This window comes from Haliotis rubra, unplaced genomic scaffold (genome assembly GCF_003918875.1).
Source record: "Haliotis rubra isolate DU_JTF1 unplaced genomic scaffold, ASM391887v1 Scf589, whole genome shotgun sequence".
NCBI lineage: Eukaryota > Metazoa > Mollusca > Gastropoda > Lepetellida > Haliotidae > Haliotis > Haliotis rubra.
Genome location: NW_025767289.1, coordinates 63,567 through 81,960, shown reverse-complemented (window position 1 = coordinate 81,960; position 18,394 = coordinate 63,567). Strand labels below are relative to the sequence as shown.

Genomic DNA, 18,394 nt, shown 5'->3' with positions numbered 1-18,394 from the left:
ATATTTTCACAAATAATGGAAAATGGCAAAATACCCAAGTGAGTTTGAGTGAGGTGGGTTCAATTTATTTGGTTACTCAAAGGAAAATGAGGATACCCAATTGAGAAGAACACAAGTGAGTACAAAACTCAATGACCCAAAAAGTTATCCGTAGCTCAACTGTTGTTCAATCCATGTTGATAAACCTAAGTAGTGCATGCATATGTTGTACTTGTAGTACTGAAGCCCATGATAACATGGCCTCATGTGGAAGGAAGGGTTGGGTATTGTACTGCAATACTGCACAACATGCAAAACGCTTTTACATCTTTACAATAAATACATTCCAGCGGTATCAAAACACCAAAATAGGCTTCATACACTATACCTGTTGACACATAGAAGCTATAAATAGCAATCATTCACTGCATGTGCTGTTTGTTTCCAAAAACAAGTCTGTTGTCAGCAAGTGATAACATCAATCAATATCTTTTGATGATCATATTTGGTAACACAGATGAAGATACAAAGAACTGATGACTTATTGGTCACTAATTTCATTAATTTGAATGCACAGTCTGTTGGACTAAATGGTCACAGAAATGCTTGGGCCTATGTGAAATGTGTCTTGTTACAGACCTTGGACCTTTTCAGCCTCTGTACAAGAATAAAAAACGATTAAGGAGATGACTGTACTTTCCACCATGTCTACTGTGACAAAGTACACTTTTTGAATTACAGAGTTTCGTTTAAGCAATATTCCATACATCATAGCAGGGGACACCAGAAATGGGCTTCAGTGCTAGGGCTGCAACGAATACACTATGTGGTGAATATGATACGTATCATGAATATTGGGTAACGAATACGAATAATTATTCACGAATACAAAATTGTAGTTAAGTGATCGATGTACAATATGGAACGCCCATGTTGACAGTTTTGATTTGTAACAGCAATAACCAGTGATCTCATGACACTCAAATTTGGTATGTAATAGTTATAGTCGACAGTACCATGTGCGGCCTTGGCAAACTGACATGACTTGCATTACTGCAATGCTAGTACATATTCTTGCATATCTCACTTTCCAAAAGTACACAAGGGTTCAAGAGTAAAACATGCTCCCTTAAAAAAATCGTAAATATTCATTAATATTCGGTTCTGGTGACCACAAATAACGAATTGAATTCATGAAGGGCTACGGTTCGATTCACCGAATATGCGAGTGAATCGTTACAGCCTTAGGCGTCACACACCTTTTTGAATTAAGTCATTATCTCTGATAAGAATTATGGCAAGATGACAAACAAACATTATCTCAAATATATTCAAATGACTGTGACCATGACACAGCAGCCACAAAGCTTTGGTGCCTAGTCTGACGTACAGATCCTGAAGAAATTATATCAAAGAAAGCCCACGCAAGTCTAGAAAATGTGGCAAGTCTAGATTTCCACTCTTTGGACACTGGCTATCCCTCAAAATGTTTCTAACCGTGAAGATCTAGGTATCTTTCATAACTTTCACGGAACAATATTTTAAATGTCAAAATAAAATACCACCACCATCAAGTGTAAACATCCATTTCCTCACAGGGTTGTGCTCTCAGATTTCCTATCTCATATTTAATAATTACTCATGCAGAATATATTTCATTCAACATTTAAGTGCCACTCGTGGCATATCAAATTGTTCTTCGCTTCCATTACCCCTGCCACCTTGAGTTCAACGGAGTGAAGAAACAGAGGAGTTAACTCTAAACATACTTGTTGAATCATGTCCGCCATATGAAACAGTTGAGGAGTTGTTTTAATTTACCTGCTACATCAGCTTGGAACCCGGACTCTGCTGCGCTAATGCGTCGAAGCGTTAACGCAGCAGACCCAAGGAACCAGGCTGCCGCTACGTCAAAAGAGTTGTTTTTAGAACACATGATACGAAAATTCTAACTATAATGACGGCAGATAAAAAAATATATTCTTCAACAGTTTAATGGTAAAATTAGGCAATATGATAGTTCTTTTCAATTTCTGCTTATTCTTGTTCCTTCACTCCGTTTAACTGGAAACTGGCAGAAGTAATGGAGGCGAAGAACAATTTGATATGCCAGGAGTGGCACTGAAAATGTCTTCTCCATGATGCATATGTAGGAAAAACAAACTTCAACATCTGACTAAAAGAAAGATTTGCCATCATCAATCACCAAAGGGACAAATCTGTCACTAACCATTTTGACTTAGCATTGCATTCCACTCGAGACCCACCAGGTTAAACAACAGCTGAAATCAGACCCTGAGTCAAATCAAAGAGCCCCAATCCATTGAATAATAATAAATGATAATGGATCTTCAATCACAAAACAATCCACTCTCAAGGTGTGAACGTCAAGATGTAATCCTGAAGTTCCTTAACCCCACTCTCAAAGTATATGCATAGGGTCAAGTGAATTCAAACGAGGCTGTTGAAGTTGGGCAGAGAATTTAATCTATAGAAAGCTGCAGTAAAGATATCCAAAAGAAGTGATCTGCAGTCACCCTTAGTATCACATCAACCAGATGTCGAAACCATAATGAATGACTGTTCTGAAGTCTTGTTGATGAACTTTACAGTTATCTGTTATTCATTTTTACTTCATCAAGACTTCCAAAACGATACATGTGCTGATGCAATGTGGGGATTGGGAGGGGAACATTCTTAAGTTTCATTCAGTGATAAAGTATTCTTAAAGACGACAAATCACTAATTTACCAAATTCTCTGGACTTGAGTGAGTCTAGTTTTACGCCACACTCAGCAATATTCCAGCTTTATGGCGGCGGTCTGTAAATAATCGAGTCTGGACCAAACAATCCAGTGCTCAGCAGCATGAGCATCGATCTGCGCAATTGGGAACCAATGACATGTATTAACCAAGTCAGTGAGTCTGACCACCTGATCCCGTAAGTTGCCTCTTATGACAAGTATGGGTTACTGAAGATCAATATTCTAACCTGGACCTTCACGGGTCCTCTGGACTTGAGTATCACTATTCGGCAGCATTTGTCTTAAGCAGTGTGTGTTCATGGTGTTCAGTATACATAAAATATGCACTGAAATGTCCTAGGGCATAAAAGACAATCACAAATGCATTCCTCAGTGTGTGAAATAGCCACTGGCCCCCCCCAGCCCGTGGCTAGTATAGTAAGTATGACCAGAAACTATTGAGAATTTTAGGAATATGTTTAATTGGATTTCTAGTATAAACAACCTTGACCAGCTATCAAGTGCTTGGTTTCATTCAAGAGAGACAACTCCGTAATCCTTTTTAATTAGTTTGTGAAGAGTTATCCCCCCTTTGTTTACTTGCTAACAGACGACATTTTCAGTGACCCTCAGTATGGATGAATTAGAGAAGAGGAAGTTGATTTTAGAGTATCATAACAAGGACATCAGATCAGCTAAAGTGATTTCAAGTAGAACAGGCATCCCTTTGTCCACTGTTATCGTGTTTTGAAAAATATTGCAAATGGACATGGCGTTGAGCACCAGGGAGGCGCAGGTAGACCCAGAAAATTGACTGTCCGTGACAGGAGGCTGCTTGGTATTCTTGTTTCTAAAAACAAACGAAGGAGTTTAGAAAACTTCAGGCTGGATATGATTGATAGAGGAACTGTGGCTGTCTGTAAGGAGACAATTAGAACTCAGCTGCATGCAATGGGTTGGCAGAAAAGTCGAGGAATTCCATTACTGATCATGAAACCTGAACAAAAGGAGCGAAGGTTGAACTGGTGCTTACAGCATAGAAATTTTAACTGGGACAATGTGATTTTCTCAGATGAAAGTTGTGTGTGGCTGTTTCCTAATACACTGAAATTCTGGACCAAACAAACTGAAAAACCTTTGTATCAGCGCCCAAAGTACAGTCCGAAATTTAACGTGTGGGGTGGCATAACTGTGTTAGGGGCAATGCCCCTCTGTGTATTTGAAGGGAATATGAACAGTGAGCGGTACACAGATATTCTTGAGGGACATTTACTTCCATCTGCTCACATGTTCTATGGAAATTTGTGGATTTTCCAGCAGGACAACGACCCAAAACATCGTTCAAAGCATTCACAGGCCTGGTTTCGGACCCAATATATGACATTATTAGATTGGCCAAGCTATAGCCCTGACCTAAATCCAATAGAAAATGTTTGGGGACTTATGAAGGAAAGTGTCAATAAGAAAAATCTGACAAATATTGCTGACTGACCGACTGGCTGAGTTTAGTTTTACGCCACTTTTAGCAATATTCCAGCAATATCACGGCGGGGGACACCAGAAATTGGCTTAACACATTGTGCCCATGTGGGGAATCGAACCCGGGCCTTCGGCGTGACGAGCCAACGCTTTAACCACTAGGCTACCCCACCGCCCCTACAAATATTGCTGAAATGAAAGAAGAGGTGGTCCGATATTGGGACAGCATGGACCACGACTTTCTAACTTCTTTGATCAGTAGTATGCACCGCCGCATTGAAGCCTGCATTGCTGCCCATGGTGACTTGACAAAATACTAACTGTTCACCTGTCTTTGAATCTGGAGTTATGTTCTGCTAATATTCACATTTAATACGTGAGTAATGAGTGAAAAAATATAATAAAAAAAAATTACACTCTTTAACTTCTCAATAATTTCTAGTTGTACTGTGCAATAATAAAAATCCAGTAGGGCCAGTAAATCTCCACAGTCACTGACCCGAATGGCTAGTGAATTTTCATGGGGTCATGTTGTAAATATATCACTCTCTTCGACTTCTTCAGTAATCCGGGTGAGAGAATTATCTTGTGGGCTAGTAACTTTCAGGCATAGCTGACCAGAATGGCTAGCAAAATAGGGAAAGTATTTTATAGACTAATCCCTTTAAGCATACAAAATCCATTTCCAGGGATTTTACCTTGATGTACAGTGGACCCATAATCACTATGAGCAGTACATTAGTTGGATATTACCAATGGTGTCTACTCCAAGAGATAACAATGCATCAATGTCCACAGCACTGCAGACAAAACTTGCAGTAGCCGGCATATGCATCTTCTATAAGTTCATGTTACACAGGCTTTCAAGATCCCCTAATCAAAGTATTTTTAGGATGAATGGGAGTGTTTATAATGTCTTCCAAATGCTCCGACATTACTGAAAGAACTTCTTCCGATATGGAAGGCCATTCCCAAAAGTTTTCATCAAAACATAGAGGTCTCAAAATAGTGAAGGCGTCATGCCTGCTTCAATGCACATAGTGGACTTACTCAAAACCGCCTGTGAATTTGCCTCTAAGCCCCCTTGTGTAATCTGACTCATCTGCATATGGCATGTGTGCTTATAATAAGATGTTACTTGTTGACACACCGATAGATGCATCTTTGTATGTGAAATATTCATCAGCAGTAAGATAGGTTTTCATAATGTCACAAAACTTGACCATGAAAATATGTGATATCTGATTGGTGAATAAGGGGTTCACATCACAAACAACACCTGTTTGAAACACCTTTAAAACATTACTATGGTACAGTACTTGAAACTTGGCATTTCTCCCTTGTAAAGTCATATCTTTTGGCATCAGAAAGAACAGTGCAAACTCATATTGAAACTGAAAAATATTACTGAAAATGTGCATTTAAGTAATGAAATCCTTCTAATAACTAGTGGTGTAACGATTCATCGATAGTATCGATGTTTGCATCGTCAACTACGCGATACGAGTGCATCGATACAAAACACGTTTAGGCAATATATCAGGATATTTATATCGCGAGGGTCCATGATACATCGATGTATCGCCACAAGAGTCGATATATCCCGATACTACTTAAATATTACTTAAAGTTGTAGGGAGTATTGCATAAGTAATAGGAAGGGAGTCTCTTTGAAATTTTTCTGAATTTTAAAACAAACTGAACCTAAAAGGAAGTTGTTTGTGTCTGCCATCTTTGTTACATGAACAAAGGAGTTAGTGTATCAGTGAAAGCATGTGAACAATCTCTGTGAACTGTAAAGACTTGTGTTGAAACATGTTTTAGTTGTTTGACAAATAACACCATTTATTAACAACTATGAACGATGTCTTAGCTTTGTTAAGAAAGTGAAGATAAAATTTAGAAAGCATACTCATTTTTTGCAGTGATTCTGGTATAAATTACTGTATAAATTGCCTGTGCAGGCATTGGTGCAGAAACACAACTTTCCAAGGGAAACCTAGAGCAAGGTATACTGAATATGTTTGATTGTACTTTCTTAAGCATTAAATGCTGAAACTTTATTACATGAACAGCCTTTTAAGTGTGTGTGAATATAACACATGTTCTGCTGAATAACAAGTAAAGATTCGGTCATTTTATGTATCATATATGTCCTGTTTTTAGGATTGTAAAGTATCGGGATAAGTATCGTATCGCCATCACTGTATTGTGATGATAATCGTCTCGCAGGTTCCTTGCCAATACTTTCATGATATATCGTCTCGCCTCATTAAACTTGTATCGGGATATATCGTCTCGCCACTTAGGCCACGATACACAGCTCTACCAATAACCCCAATTTTAAAAGATATATATTTCGGGGAATGACATATTCAAGTACTTATGCAGCCCCAAACCTGAAGGACACCCTAAATTATGTTTCTGGCCAAGGGCAGTTATATATTTTGGGGAATCCAACATTCAAGTACTAATGCAGCCCCAAACCTCAAAGACATCCAAAATTATGCTTCTGGCAAATGGCAGTTATATATTTCAGGGAATCCAACATTCATGTACTAACACAGCCCCAAACATCAAGGACACCCTAAATTATATTTCTGGCAAATGGCAGTTATACATTTCGGGAATCCCATATTCATGCACTAACACATCCCCAAACATCAAGGACACCCTAAATTATGCTTCTGGTGATGGGCAATTATATATTTCAGGGAATCCAACATTCATGTACTAACACATCCCCAAACATCAAGGACACCCTAAATTATGTTTCTGGCAAATGGCAGTTATACATTTCGGGAATCCCATATTCATGCACTAACACATCCCAAAACATCAAGGACACCCTAAATTATGCTTCTGGTGATGGGCAATTATACATTTCGGGAATCCCATATTCATGTACTAACACATCCCCAAACATCAAGGACACCCTAAATTATGCTTCTGGTGATGGGCAATTATACATTTCGGGGAATCCCACATTCATGTACTAACATAGCCCCAAACGTCGAGGACATCCTAAATTATGCTTCTGGTGATGGGCAATTATACATTTTGGGGAATCCCACATTCATGTACAAGCACAGCCCCAAACATCAAGGACACCCTAATTTATGCTTCTGGTGATGGGCAATTATACATTTTGGGGAATCCCACATTCATGTACTAGCACAGCCCCAAACATCAAGGACACCCTTAATTATGCTTCTGGTGATGGGCAATTATACATTTCGGGGAATCCCAAATTCATGTACTAACACAGCCCCAAACCTCGAGGACATCCTAAATTATACTTCTGGTGATGGGCAATTAGTGTTCCCCCTAGGCACATTTAGGAGGGCGCTGCGCCCTGCCCTTTGATTTTTGCGCCCTGCCCTTTTTGTTTTGCGCCCTGCCCTTTTCGCCTCAATCCCAGTTTTTTTTCCAGCTGTGCTTGATTTTACAACAACCCGTGTATTTTCCGGATTTCTCTCCTTTCAATGGGAGACACCAAATTGTTTTGATAATGATTAGAAATTGGCATTTAAACCATGGCGGTCAAATGTGTTTAATTCAAATTTACAAATCACAATGCCTACCAAGGAAAGAATCAAATGGAAAAGAGAAGAAGCGGTGAAGGTTGAAGCAAGGAAGTGTCGCCGACTAATAGATTTCTTCGGCCTCCTAACAGGTATGTGCCTCTAAGTTCGTGATTTTTCGGTCGCTTGATTTCCCTTTCAATTTCACATGCCTTTCAAATAAGACCTTCATTTATTAAAGACAACGATGTGTGAACTACATGGGATGTATTTTGGTACGTTTGGGAGACCGATATTCATGTGACTGTGCTGTTTAGGTGAAAATCTGAAACTCGAAAATGTCCGCCATTTTGAATCCATCGGCAATTTGAAATTGATCTTGAATTATTTTGTTGTTTGTCCTGGGAAATGAAATAGTTAATACAGCTTGCATAACAGCTTCACTTGGTAGCCTTGTTTTTAGTGTTTACTGTCGATTTCATAAAAATGTAAGTCTTGAAGGCGTAAAACTATTTTACGATTTCAAACAATGTCGAGGCTCTCCACAGTAGATACTTACGTTCAGGTGTATTATTGTGTGATATTTTTGTTTTAATAATTATGTTGCAAATTTAATATCTAAGAATATTTTGAATATGGTACTAGTATATGAACTTTGTACTTTTTTTTTTTTTCAGACCGGACGAGTCAGAGGTAGTTTCCTATGAAAATTCAAGGGCACACGAGACAGAGTCAGTTAATCCAACACAGAAGAAAGATGGTGGCATTTGACACAAAGTGGCAACAAAACCGTCCCTGGTCGAGGTACTCAGAAGATGACAAAAAGAAGGGAATGATGTTTTGTTCATTTTGTTCTAAGTGGAACACCAAGGGCAGAAATGGACTTAATGTCGACCAAACACAGATTGAGTGGAGTCAAGTAAAGGAGCTTGACACCAGTTCACCCTCCACCATTTTGAAGACTCAAGCCTCAACTTGGAAACTTGAATCCAAACATTGTTCAATTACTGTCCATTCATGCAACTGTGATTGTCCACTTCTGAAGTTGAGAGAGTGTTCTCAAAAGTGAAACTGATTGTGACAGATCATAGAAACAGACTCAGTGTTCAAAATTGCAACGGACTTCTCATGATTAGCCTGAATGCATCGTCCAGTTTCAGACATTGACTTGAAAAAAGTTGTGAACAGATGCTTGGCAAGAAAGAAAAGAAGACTGTAAATTGTTGTTTGCATGTTTTGTGAAATTGTAAACAAATGTGACAACAGGTTAATGTCTTGAAATGCTTTTTTTCCAAATTTTGATCTTAAAATACAAAATGAGAAGAGTAATAAATGAACTTTAGAAATAAAATTATAAGAGCATTTGACTTCATATACATTTTGTGATTGTTATTTTTTCAATAATCCTCACCAAAGTGCCCTTTTAGATTATGAAGTGCCCTTTTTGTTTAATTTATGGGCAATTATACATTTTGGGGAATCCCACATTCATGTACTAGCACAGCCCCAAACCTTGAGGACATTATAAATTATGCTTCTGGCGATGGGCTCTCAGAAACCTAAAGCACGCAAGTCATATTTCAATCTCTTTAGGGTTGAACACTTTGTGATGACACAGAAACTTGTGATGACAGCTGGGATGTCACAATTCACCAGTACATGGATATTCTCAGACGACAAGATAGACAAAACATATATAGTTATCTGTATCAATTCATCTTTTAATCTTGTATTGATTTCTACTTCAATTCTGTATCAATACACTCATGGACACATTCATTGATATCAATTTAGTTTATTACTTCGTGGGCATATCTAAAGTTCCTTCTTCACAAGGACGTTGCTATTTTATCTTTACCTATGTTGACACCATTTATCTGGGATAAAGTAGATTGCATGAGACATTTACATTTTCAGATGTGAAACCAGACATTCAGGTATTTTAAAGTCTTTTTAATAGGTGTATGCCATATAAAATATAAAAAAATGCTTAAAAACCGATGCAAATCAAGAAAGTAATCTGATGCGAATTGTATCGGAAGATAGACATTCCTATGAAGGCATATTGAAAAACAATATTTAATCAAATCAAATGGACCACCAGCATAAAATAAAAACCCAGCTAAGTAATTATTAATAGGACAAGCCATAACTAAAAATCCTGTTGCAAATCTTTTACATTTCTTCAAAAGGGATGTTACAATTAAAAATACTGTTAAACTAATGTGATATTTTAACGACAGCGACTGCTAGAAATTAGGAAACACATGTAACTGTCTACAATGAACATCAACCATGATACATGACTGCTAAAAGCTGTAATGAACGTGATGGGTCCTCAGTTTCCATGACAACTGGTCACCTGTCAAAGTGAGATATACTGTATAAACTGAACACAATTAACGTCCATATCGTGCGAATCATCGGAATGTAATGGTACCAAAGCGTCGAAGGTAAAATCATACGTATGCAACACAAATCTGTAAGGCAATGCATACTGCAAACATAGACGACGAGAAGCCATTGCAAGGTTCCACAAAGCATCGGGCCAACAAATTTGACCCATATCCTGCTGCAATTTGCACGATCTGCTCACCATTTTCAGCCGGATCACCCTTTTTCGCCGTGGCAGTATTACCCATATCCTTTTCTTGGGCGTAACTCCTCTAAAAGGAGGCTCTTTCGTGAATGATTGTTACAGAAAATCCAAACACAAGGTCACTATAATATAGTCTACAATGCCTTTCCACCATGAAAACGAATGGCCGACAACAGTATTCTTCCGTGCTTGCGATCCGACAAACACAGACACGCTTCCCTCACCGCAATGTCTAGTGTGAATAATCCTGTTTGAAAGTCCTTGTCGAGATGAAATATACAAACGAACTTAAAAAAACCATGTAAAATCGTAAGTTCAATGGTGAATGTTTGGGAATTATTTTCTCTCGCGGCTGTCGAGTCGTTCTCGGACTGCGCAGTGTATTATGGGATGTAGGTCGTAAACATTATGTATTCCTCCAGTGTGGCTTGAGCAGGCCTCTAAGCTGAACTGCCTGCTTCAATTAGGGCATGAATGCAAGCTATTTTTCAGTACATTTTCTTGCAGTTTTGTGTTTTATACGTAATTAATACACACTGGCACACACATATGTATATATATACTATTCATGCTCGTTTCTTGTATAACGCAATGAAATGTATCTAATACAACAGCATGACAGTTCCGATCAATACAACGGCACGATAGTGAATGGACCCGTCCTTGGGTACGTTTCTGTAGTCAGATTTTGGCTAGTAGGGTATGTTTCTGTACCTGGAGTACATATATGTCAGGGTAGAGATTGCGATCGGAGTTTCTACTTGTAGAATCTCCGATCCTACTAGTAGAGATTGCAATCGGAGTCTCTACCAGTAGAGATTCTGATTTTATAGAATAACCTATACAATGTGCAATCTCTACCAGTAGAAGCTCAAATCTGATCCTACTACAGTAGAGATTTTCATTTATGATTGTTATTGTAAATAAATGTAACTCTCAAATTAAAACAAATAAAAATTCAATGTTTATTTTAGAAAATCTCAGACTTTATTGTGAGTGCTAATGTCAGCTATGTCCATCAAGAATGAATGAACAAGAAGAATGAATGAACAAGAAGTAGTGTAAAATACATTTTATTCTTTAATATTCAGGTCCCATCTGACAAAGTTCTTCTCGGTATAGCATTTTGTTTTCATGTATCCATTATGACAGGGCTTGAAATCACCACGGTTCTTGATAATCTCCATCTTTGTTATTTATGTTATTGTTTGCTGACGACATAAAAACTAAGGTATTCGGCTATGTATGGTTTAATCAAGATGTAGGTTGTGTTATCAGTTATATTTCAAGCTTTAAGGAAAGGCGAGTTGCTATTGATAACCAGTGTTTCTTTGAAAGCATATCAAGTTATTCCAAATTTCGGTTATATAAATCTGTTAAAAGTGAAATTAAATGTGAGGATTATTTATTGCTAATTAGTGTACTAGTTTACCGTATTGCACTCTGTAAGCTCAGATGCTCTAATCATCAACTGCTGATCAAGGAAAGACGAAAATCAGCCGAGCACGGAGCGAAAGATTATGCCCTTTTTGCATTGTATCCATTGTTGAGTCTGAATATCACTTCTGCTTAGAATGTAATTTTTATAATAATCTTTGTCAGGCCCTGCTCCCAAAGTATTGTTACACTTCTCTATCTCTCCATAAATTTGTACGATTGTTGTCATCTTATAATGCTTCTCTTCTTAATACTCTAGCTAAATATGTATTTCTAGCTTTAAAGAATCGTTCACAATTTCTCAACTGAATTGATGCAATGTGATATTTTATCTTATTTTATCTCATCTCTTATACATCATGTTCTATGTTCTATGGCCACTTTACTGAAATAAAAACAGTTTCACTGGAAACAGTGTTACAGTACAACCAGAAATTATTGAGAATTTAAAGAGTGTAATTTTTTATATTTTTTTTCACTCATTACTCACGTATTAAATGTGAATATTAGCAGAACATAACTCCAGATTCAAAGACAGGTGAACAGTTAGTATTTTGTCAAGTCACCATGGGCAGCAATGCAGGCTTCAATGCGGCAGGGCATACTACTGATCAAAGAAGTTAGAAAGTCGTGGTCTCTGCTGTCCCAATATCGGACCACCTCTTCTTTCATTTCAGCAATACATGTATTTGTCAGATTTTTCTTATTGACACTTTCCTTCATAAGTCCCCAAACATTTTCTATTGGATTTAGGTCGGGCTATAGCTTGGCCAATCAAATAATGTCATATTTTGGGTCCGAAACCAGGCCTGTGAATGCTTTGAACTTTGGGTCGTTGTCCTGCTGGAAAATCCACACATTTCCATAGAACACGTGAGCAGATGGAAGTAAATGTCCCTCAAGAATATCTGTGTACCGCTCAGTGTTCGTTTTCCCGTCAAATACACAGAGGGGCCTAACACAGATATGCCACCCCACACGTTAAATTTCGGACTGTACTTTGGGCGCTGATACAAAGGTTTTTCAGTTTGTTTGGTCCAGAATTTCAGTGTATTAGGAAACAGCCACACAGAACTTTCATCTGAGAAAATCACATTGTCCCAGTTAATATTTCTATGCTGTAAGCACTAGTTCAACCTTCGCTCCTTTGTTCAGGTTTCATGATCGGTGATGGAATTCCTCGACTTTTCTGCCAACCCATTGCATGCAGCTGAGTTCTAATTGTATCCTTACAGACAGCCACAGTTTCTCTATCAATCATATCCAGCCTGAAGTTTTCTAAACTCCTTCGTTTGTTTTTAGAAACAAGAATACCAAGCCGCCTCCTGTCACCGATAGTAAGTTTTCTGGGCCTACCTGGTGCTCAATGCCATATCCATTTGCAATATTTTTAAAAACACGAAAAACAGTGGACAAAGGGATGCCTGTTCTACTTGAAATCACTTTAGCTGATCTGATGTCCTTGTTATAATACTCTTAAAATCAACTTCCTCTTCTCTAAATCATCCATACTGAGGATCACCGAAAATGTCGTCTGCTAGCAAGTAAACAAAGGGGGATAACTCTTCACAAACTAATGAAAAAGGGTTAACGGAGTTGTCCCTCTTCAGGTTGTTTATATTAGAAATCCAATTAAACATATTCCTAAAATTCTCAATAATTTCTGGTCACACAATATATCTGAATAAAATGCATATTAATTGTTCAGCAAAGAAAGTGTCTTTGTTGTTTGCCCACAGATCAATCGGAGTTTCTACCATTTGAATTGGAAATGGTACTGGGTAGAGACTCCGATCGCAATCTCTGCTGGTAGAATCTCTACCCTGACATGCAATGCCGTTCGGTAATTCCGCGCACCTAAGCACATCGATCGCAATACGGCAACTAACGTCTCTTATTTTTTGTGGTTTACATGTCTAAACATGCTGGTATGCATCATATTGACCTATCAATATAAGTTTTATTGACGACTATAAGATTCTAACGTTGCATTATGCCATACGGTTGACCTTATCGGCGTTCTGACGACATCGCTTGCTGTCCGGTAATTCTGCGCAGCAACTGATGCGCATAACATCCAACTGGAGAAGTATGAACGCATATTAGGGCCAGATTATTTTCAAAACTCACTTCATCAATGTAAGGAGAGTGTTTCATATTAAATCCAATTATGAATAATGATGAAAAAGGTTTCAAAGTCTGAAGAAAACGAATTTTTATAAAACTCAATTTATCTGTCAATTACTGTTATTTACTTACCTTTAGTGATTAAAAGCCAGTCCCTTGTAGAAATGTCCCGATTTCAAGCGTAAATGTGGTAGCAGACGATATTAACTTGGGACAATAAAGAATTATCTTAATTTATCTTAACTTCGATACGGAAGTACGCTGCGCAGAATTACCGGACTCGTATATGTAGAACCCGTGTCGACAACGACTCTTTCAGCGCAAATGAGGCTTTCCTTTCCGACCAAGCCCAATATAGCCCACAAGTGTTTCATGCGAACAGTTCAACCTCTCAAATTCTACGGTAATAGAACAATAATTATACTTTAAAACTGAACATACCATGTGTATGTATAAGTAAGTTTATTCTTGCACTTTATTTAGATGCAGAACCACTATTTTTTCAGTAGATTATTGGTGCTGAATGTCACCAAAAAAGGAGGTACTACAGTTCATACTACAATGAAAAAATAACTTCGACAATACAGCGAAGACAAATGAAAGATGAAAACTGGAGCCAATATGTTAGTCATTTTAGGCCGCTGTCTGGGAAAATCACGATTGCTGAATATGGACCTAATATCGAATCAACCCAAAACTTGAAGATGGCATTGATATGGCGCGACCCCAGCATCTAATTTTAACCCAAGATATAAACAAAATATTCAAATGCATATGTGCAAATCACAATGTCGCAAGCGAATAACAGGCCTGTTACCAAGAAGCGCTCAGCGCCTGCCCGAAATAGCGTTGACATTGATCTTGACTGCCATTTGCCTTATAGATAATAATCTTTCGTTCATCAGTATAAACATGTGGATCACAGACAAACTTACCCTCGGGCATGGGTTCGCCTTTCACTAGGTCCATACTGTGTCTAATTTTTAAATATAATCAGTGGCATTGAGACTGACGTTGGAAAATGGCGATAACGTTAAAACGTCTCGTCGTTTCGCGAGAAATCTCGTGCTTTTTATTGTGACTTGGGAAATATTTAAGTAAGCCGCCGACGATAAACAACTTTATCCATATTATGCAATCTGCAAATGTCGATATGATTAAGAATGTTTCTTTATTCTTATATAATGTACAAATTATAATTAAGAGCAGAACATTTTTATAAATCATTGTGTACCATTCATGTGATGTGTGATCACGCATTTGACTATTATGGGCCAGTGGCCTTTTACTGAATAAAACTGTCTGTCTGTCTGTCTATTGTGACTTCGTGGCACCATCTCTGTTATTCTTATATAACACCTAAACATTGGTACGGTAATAACGACAAGCAGCGGTGTTTAGAACTCGAATAAAACATTGAAAAATGAAATTGTTAAATTGTTATCAAAATCCAAGTATATAGGTGTGTGTGCATGTAGAATGAAAGGTCGACGAGTGCATAAGCAGTGGGTAAGATACTGACAACGATGTATGTCGTAAAATTCAACCCATCAACAAATTGGCGGATATTGGCTCTTCAAATAAATACACATCAGTAATATTACAAGAAAACAGTTACGCAATATCGCAGGTACATGACCATGCCATTCTTTTCTCAACATTTTGTATGTGCGTTATTTCCCGCGAGTGGCCCAATTACAGTCGCCGCCGCGATGACAAGGCAGCAACGGTAATATTGATCTCACACGCTCTTATATACCATTTACGTCACAGAATAGATAATAGGAATTAAAACAGTTGGACTCTTTATGTTGTTGCATATATATTTGGTACTTGATTACGAGGGAATATTATAATTAATGGCAGCAAACGTGTCTTGCCTCATTTCTTAACTTGAAAAATCACACGCACACATACCCAATTTTTATCCTGATTGAACTCAACCACATGCGTTATATAACGTGATCCAAAACGTTTCTAGGATTGTGAAACGTGAAACGTGCACATGAAGTTGAAGCCCAAGTGATTTATTTTGTGAATCTCTCCCAATCAGCAGAACAAATAACTATGTGCCATCTTTAATAAACCTCGCTTTCTAAAGAAACAATATATTTTTGAAAATTTGTTTTTTTACTTATTAAAAACGGATCAATGTTTAGTCCACAAAGGAAAATAATGGCAAAACTCTTAATCTCTCTCACTGAGCAAACACTGATAAACACAAACAGTGATTATCACAGGTTTTCGTCAGAACGGCAATAAACAGATGACAGGTGCCTACTGCATCATACATGGTCCATTAGGAGGATTTTCTATGTAGGCATATGTACACATACCCCATAGTCACATCTATAACAACATTATATATAGACTCGCCATCGTTTCATGATTTTCATTTGCTTGAAGTAAGTAAACAATATTACTGTATAACCACTAGCTTAAATACAGTTAATTTCTTCCGAAATCGAAATAAATATTAAACTTTGCAAATTTAAAATTTGTGCCCTAGTATTTCCGAAGTGGCATCTGATTCATCTTCATTCCAGTAGTGTGTCTACCTCACTTTCTTTGCTGCTGTCAAGACAATCAACTAACCACAGGCTCATATTGATATGGATGAATATGTGTAAGGTCATTTATGAGAAAAGTCAACATTTACATTGGTGTTATTGTCTGGTGATGCTATGGAGAAGGCTAGTTAGCTACAAGATACTTTATATTCAATAAGCGACTGACTACAGCCAACAGTTACTCCCCTCAAAGACGTCTGTTCACGTGATGGCACCACTGCTCATTAACTCTCGGTAGTTTCCGGAACACCAGTAGTTTTCTAACATTTTTAGCTACAAATGTTGACTTTAGACAAATATTTCTTCGCAAGATAAGTTCATTTCATTTCGACCACCTCCGTGGTGTAGTGGTTAGAGCGTCCGCCCGGAGAGCGGAAGGTCGCGGGTTCGATCCCCGGCCGCGTCATACCAAAAGACGTTATAATATGGTACTTGTTGGTCCCTGCCTGGCGCTCGGCATTAATGGGTACATCAAGGACTGGTCGGCTCGGAGTCAGTATAATGTGTCTGAGTGGGGTATTCATGCTTCACTGCGGCATGGTATCTCAGTGGGCTAGCACTATAAAACCAGCTTAAGTCTGGGCTGGGCTAGTACAAGCAGCCGCACATACACATACACACGCATGCACGTCGTCATATGAGCGAAATATTCTCCAGCGCGACGTTAAACCCAATTTCACCTCACATCATTTCATTTCAGATTTTAAAAATAATTTCATTTCAGATTTTTCCTCTTATATCTCCTTTCAGTCGAGCGCATACGGAGCGGCGATACCAGTACTAGCTAGGAAGATTCAAAGTCATTTTACGAACACTTCAGTGAGTAGTATACAGAATGGGTATTCTGTGAGAGGCCAACTAAGAGCGTCATTATATGCCAATTCCACTCCCAGCCCCAAGTATAAAATAGCGATTTCGAGCAGAGGACATCATTCGATGCACAGCCCAGACATGCACCTTAGAAACACCCCCCCCCCTCTCTCCAAGTGTTGGATTCTGTTACAGGCCAACTAAGAGCGTCATTATATGCCAATTTCGAGCAGAGACATCATTCGATGTACAGCCCAGACATGCACCTCAACGATTTCGAGCAGAGACATCATTCGATGTACAGCCCAGACATGCACCTCAACGATTTCGAGCATAGACATCATTCGATGTACAGCCCAGACATGCACCTTAGAAACTCCCCCCGGGTATGGTTCTGTTACAGGCCAACTAAAAGCGTCATTATATGCCAATTTCGAGCAGAGACATCATTCGATGTACAACCCAGACATGCACCTCAACGATTTCGAGCATAGACATCATTCGATGTACAGCCCAGACATGCACCTCAACGATTTCGAGCAGAGACATCATTCGATGTACAGCCCAGACCCCCGACATGCACCTCAACGATTTCGAGCAGAAACATCATTCGATGTACAGCCCAGACATGCACCTTAGAAACTCCCCCCGGGTGTGGTTCTGTTACAAGCCAACTAAGAGCGTCATTATATGCCAATTTCGTCACTCAATGTACAGCCACCTCAGAAACTCCCACCCAGTGGTTTATGAGCGTGTGCCCGTACGCGTAAGTCGTGACGCCGTCGGCGGCGATCCACCGTTTGGTGTCCATGGGCGACAGCGATGTCTTGTTCATCGCTAAGCATTGCTAAGCATTTGCTAAGCATTTGCTAAGCATTTCTAAGCATTTGCTAAGCATTGCTAAGCATTGCTAAGCATTTGCTAAGCATTGCTAAGCATTGCTAAGCATTGCTAGGAGTTTCCTAGGAAAGGATTGGGATTCCTTTGGAGAATTTGGATTCCTGGGAGGATTGGGATTCCTGGGAGAGGATTGGGATTCCTGGGAGAGGATTGGGATTCCCATATAGGCATATAGGAAGTATGGGTATATATATGCCCAGGAAAAACAACCATGCCACCAAAAAG

The 18,394-nt window shown here is 38.6% G+C and overlaps 1 protein-coding gene across 7 annotated transcripts in view; it reads right to left on the bottom strand.

The window, feature by feature from the left end:
* The window catches only part of LOC124254967 (cAMP-dependent protein kinase catalytic subunit beta), a 107,733-nt gene that overhangs the window by 63,582 nt on the left and 25,757 nt on the right, over positions 1-18,394 (bottom strand). The window contains exon 1 of one of the 7 annotated variants that reach the window (XM_046688811.1): positions 10,323-10,703. The exons of 5 other annotated variants lie outside the window; for them this stretch is intronic. In XM_046688811.1, the coding sequence (XP_046544767.1) occupies positions 10,323-10,368 (46 nt within the window). In that variant the 5' untranslated portion in view covers positions 10,369-10,703. Of the gene's footprint in view, positions 1-10,322; positions 10,704-18,394 lie in introns of those variants that run through there. One more of the 7 variants, XM_046688810.1, reaches the window with a different exon arrangement.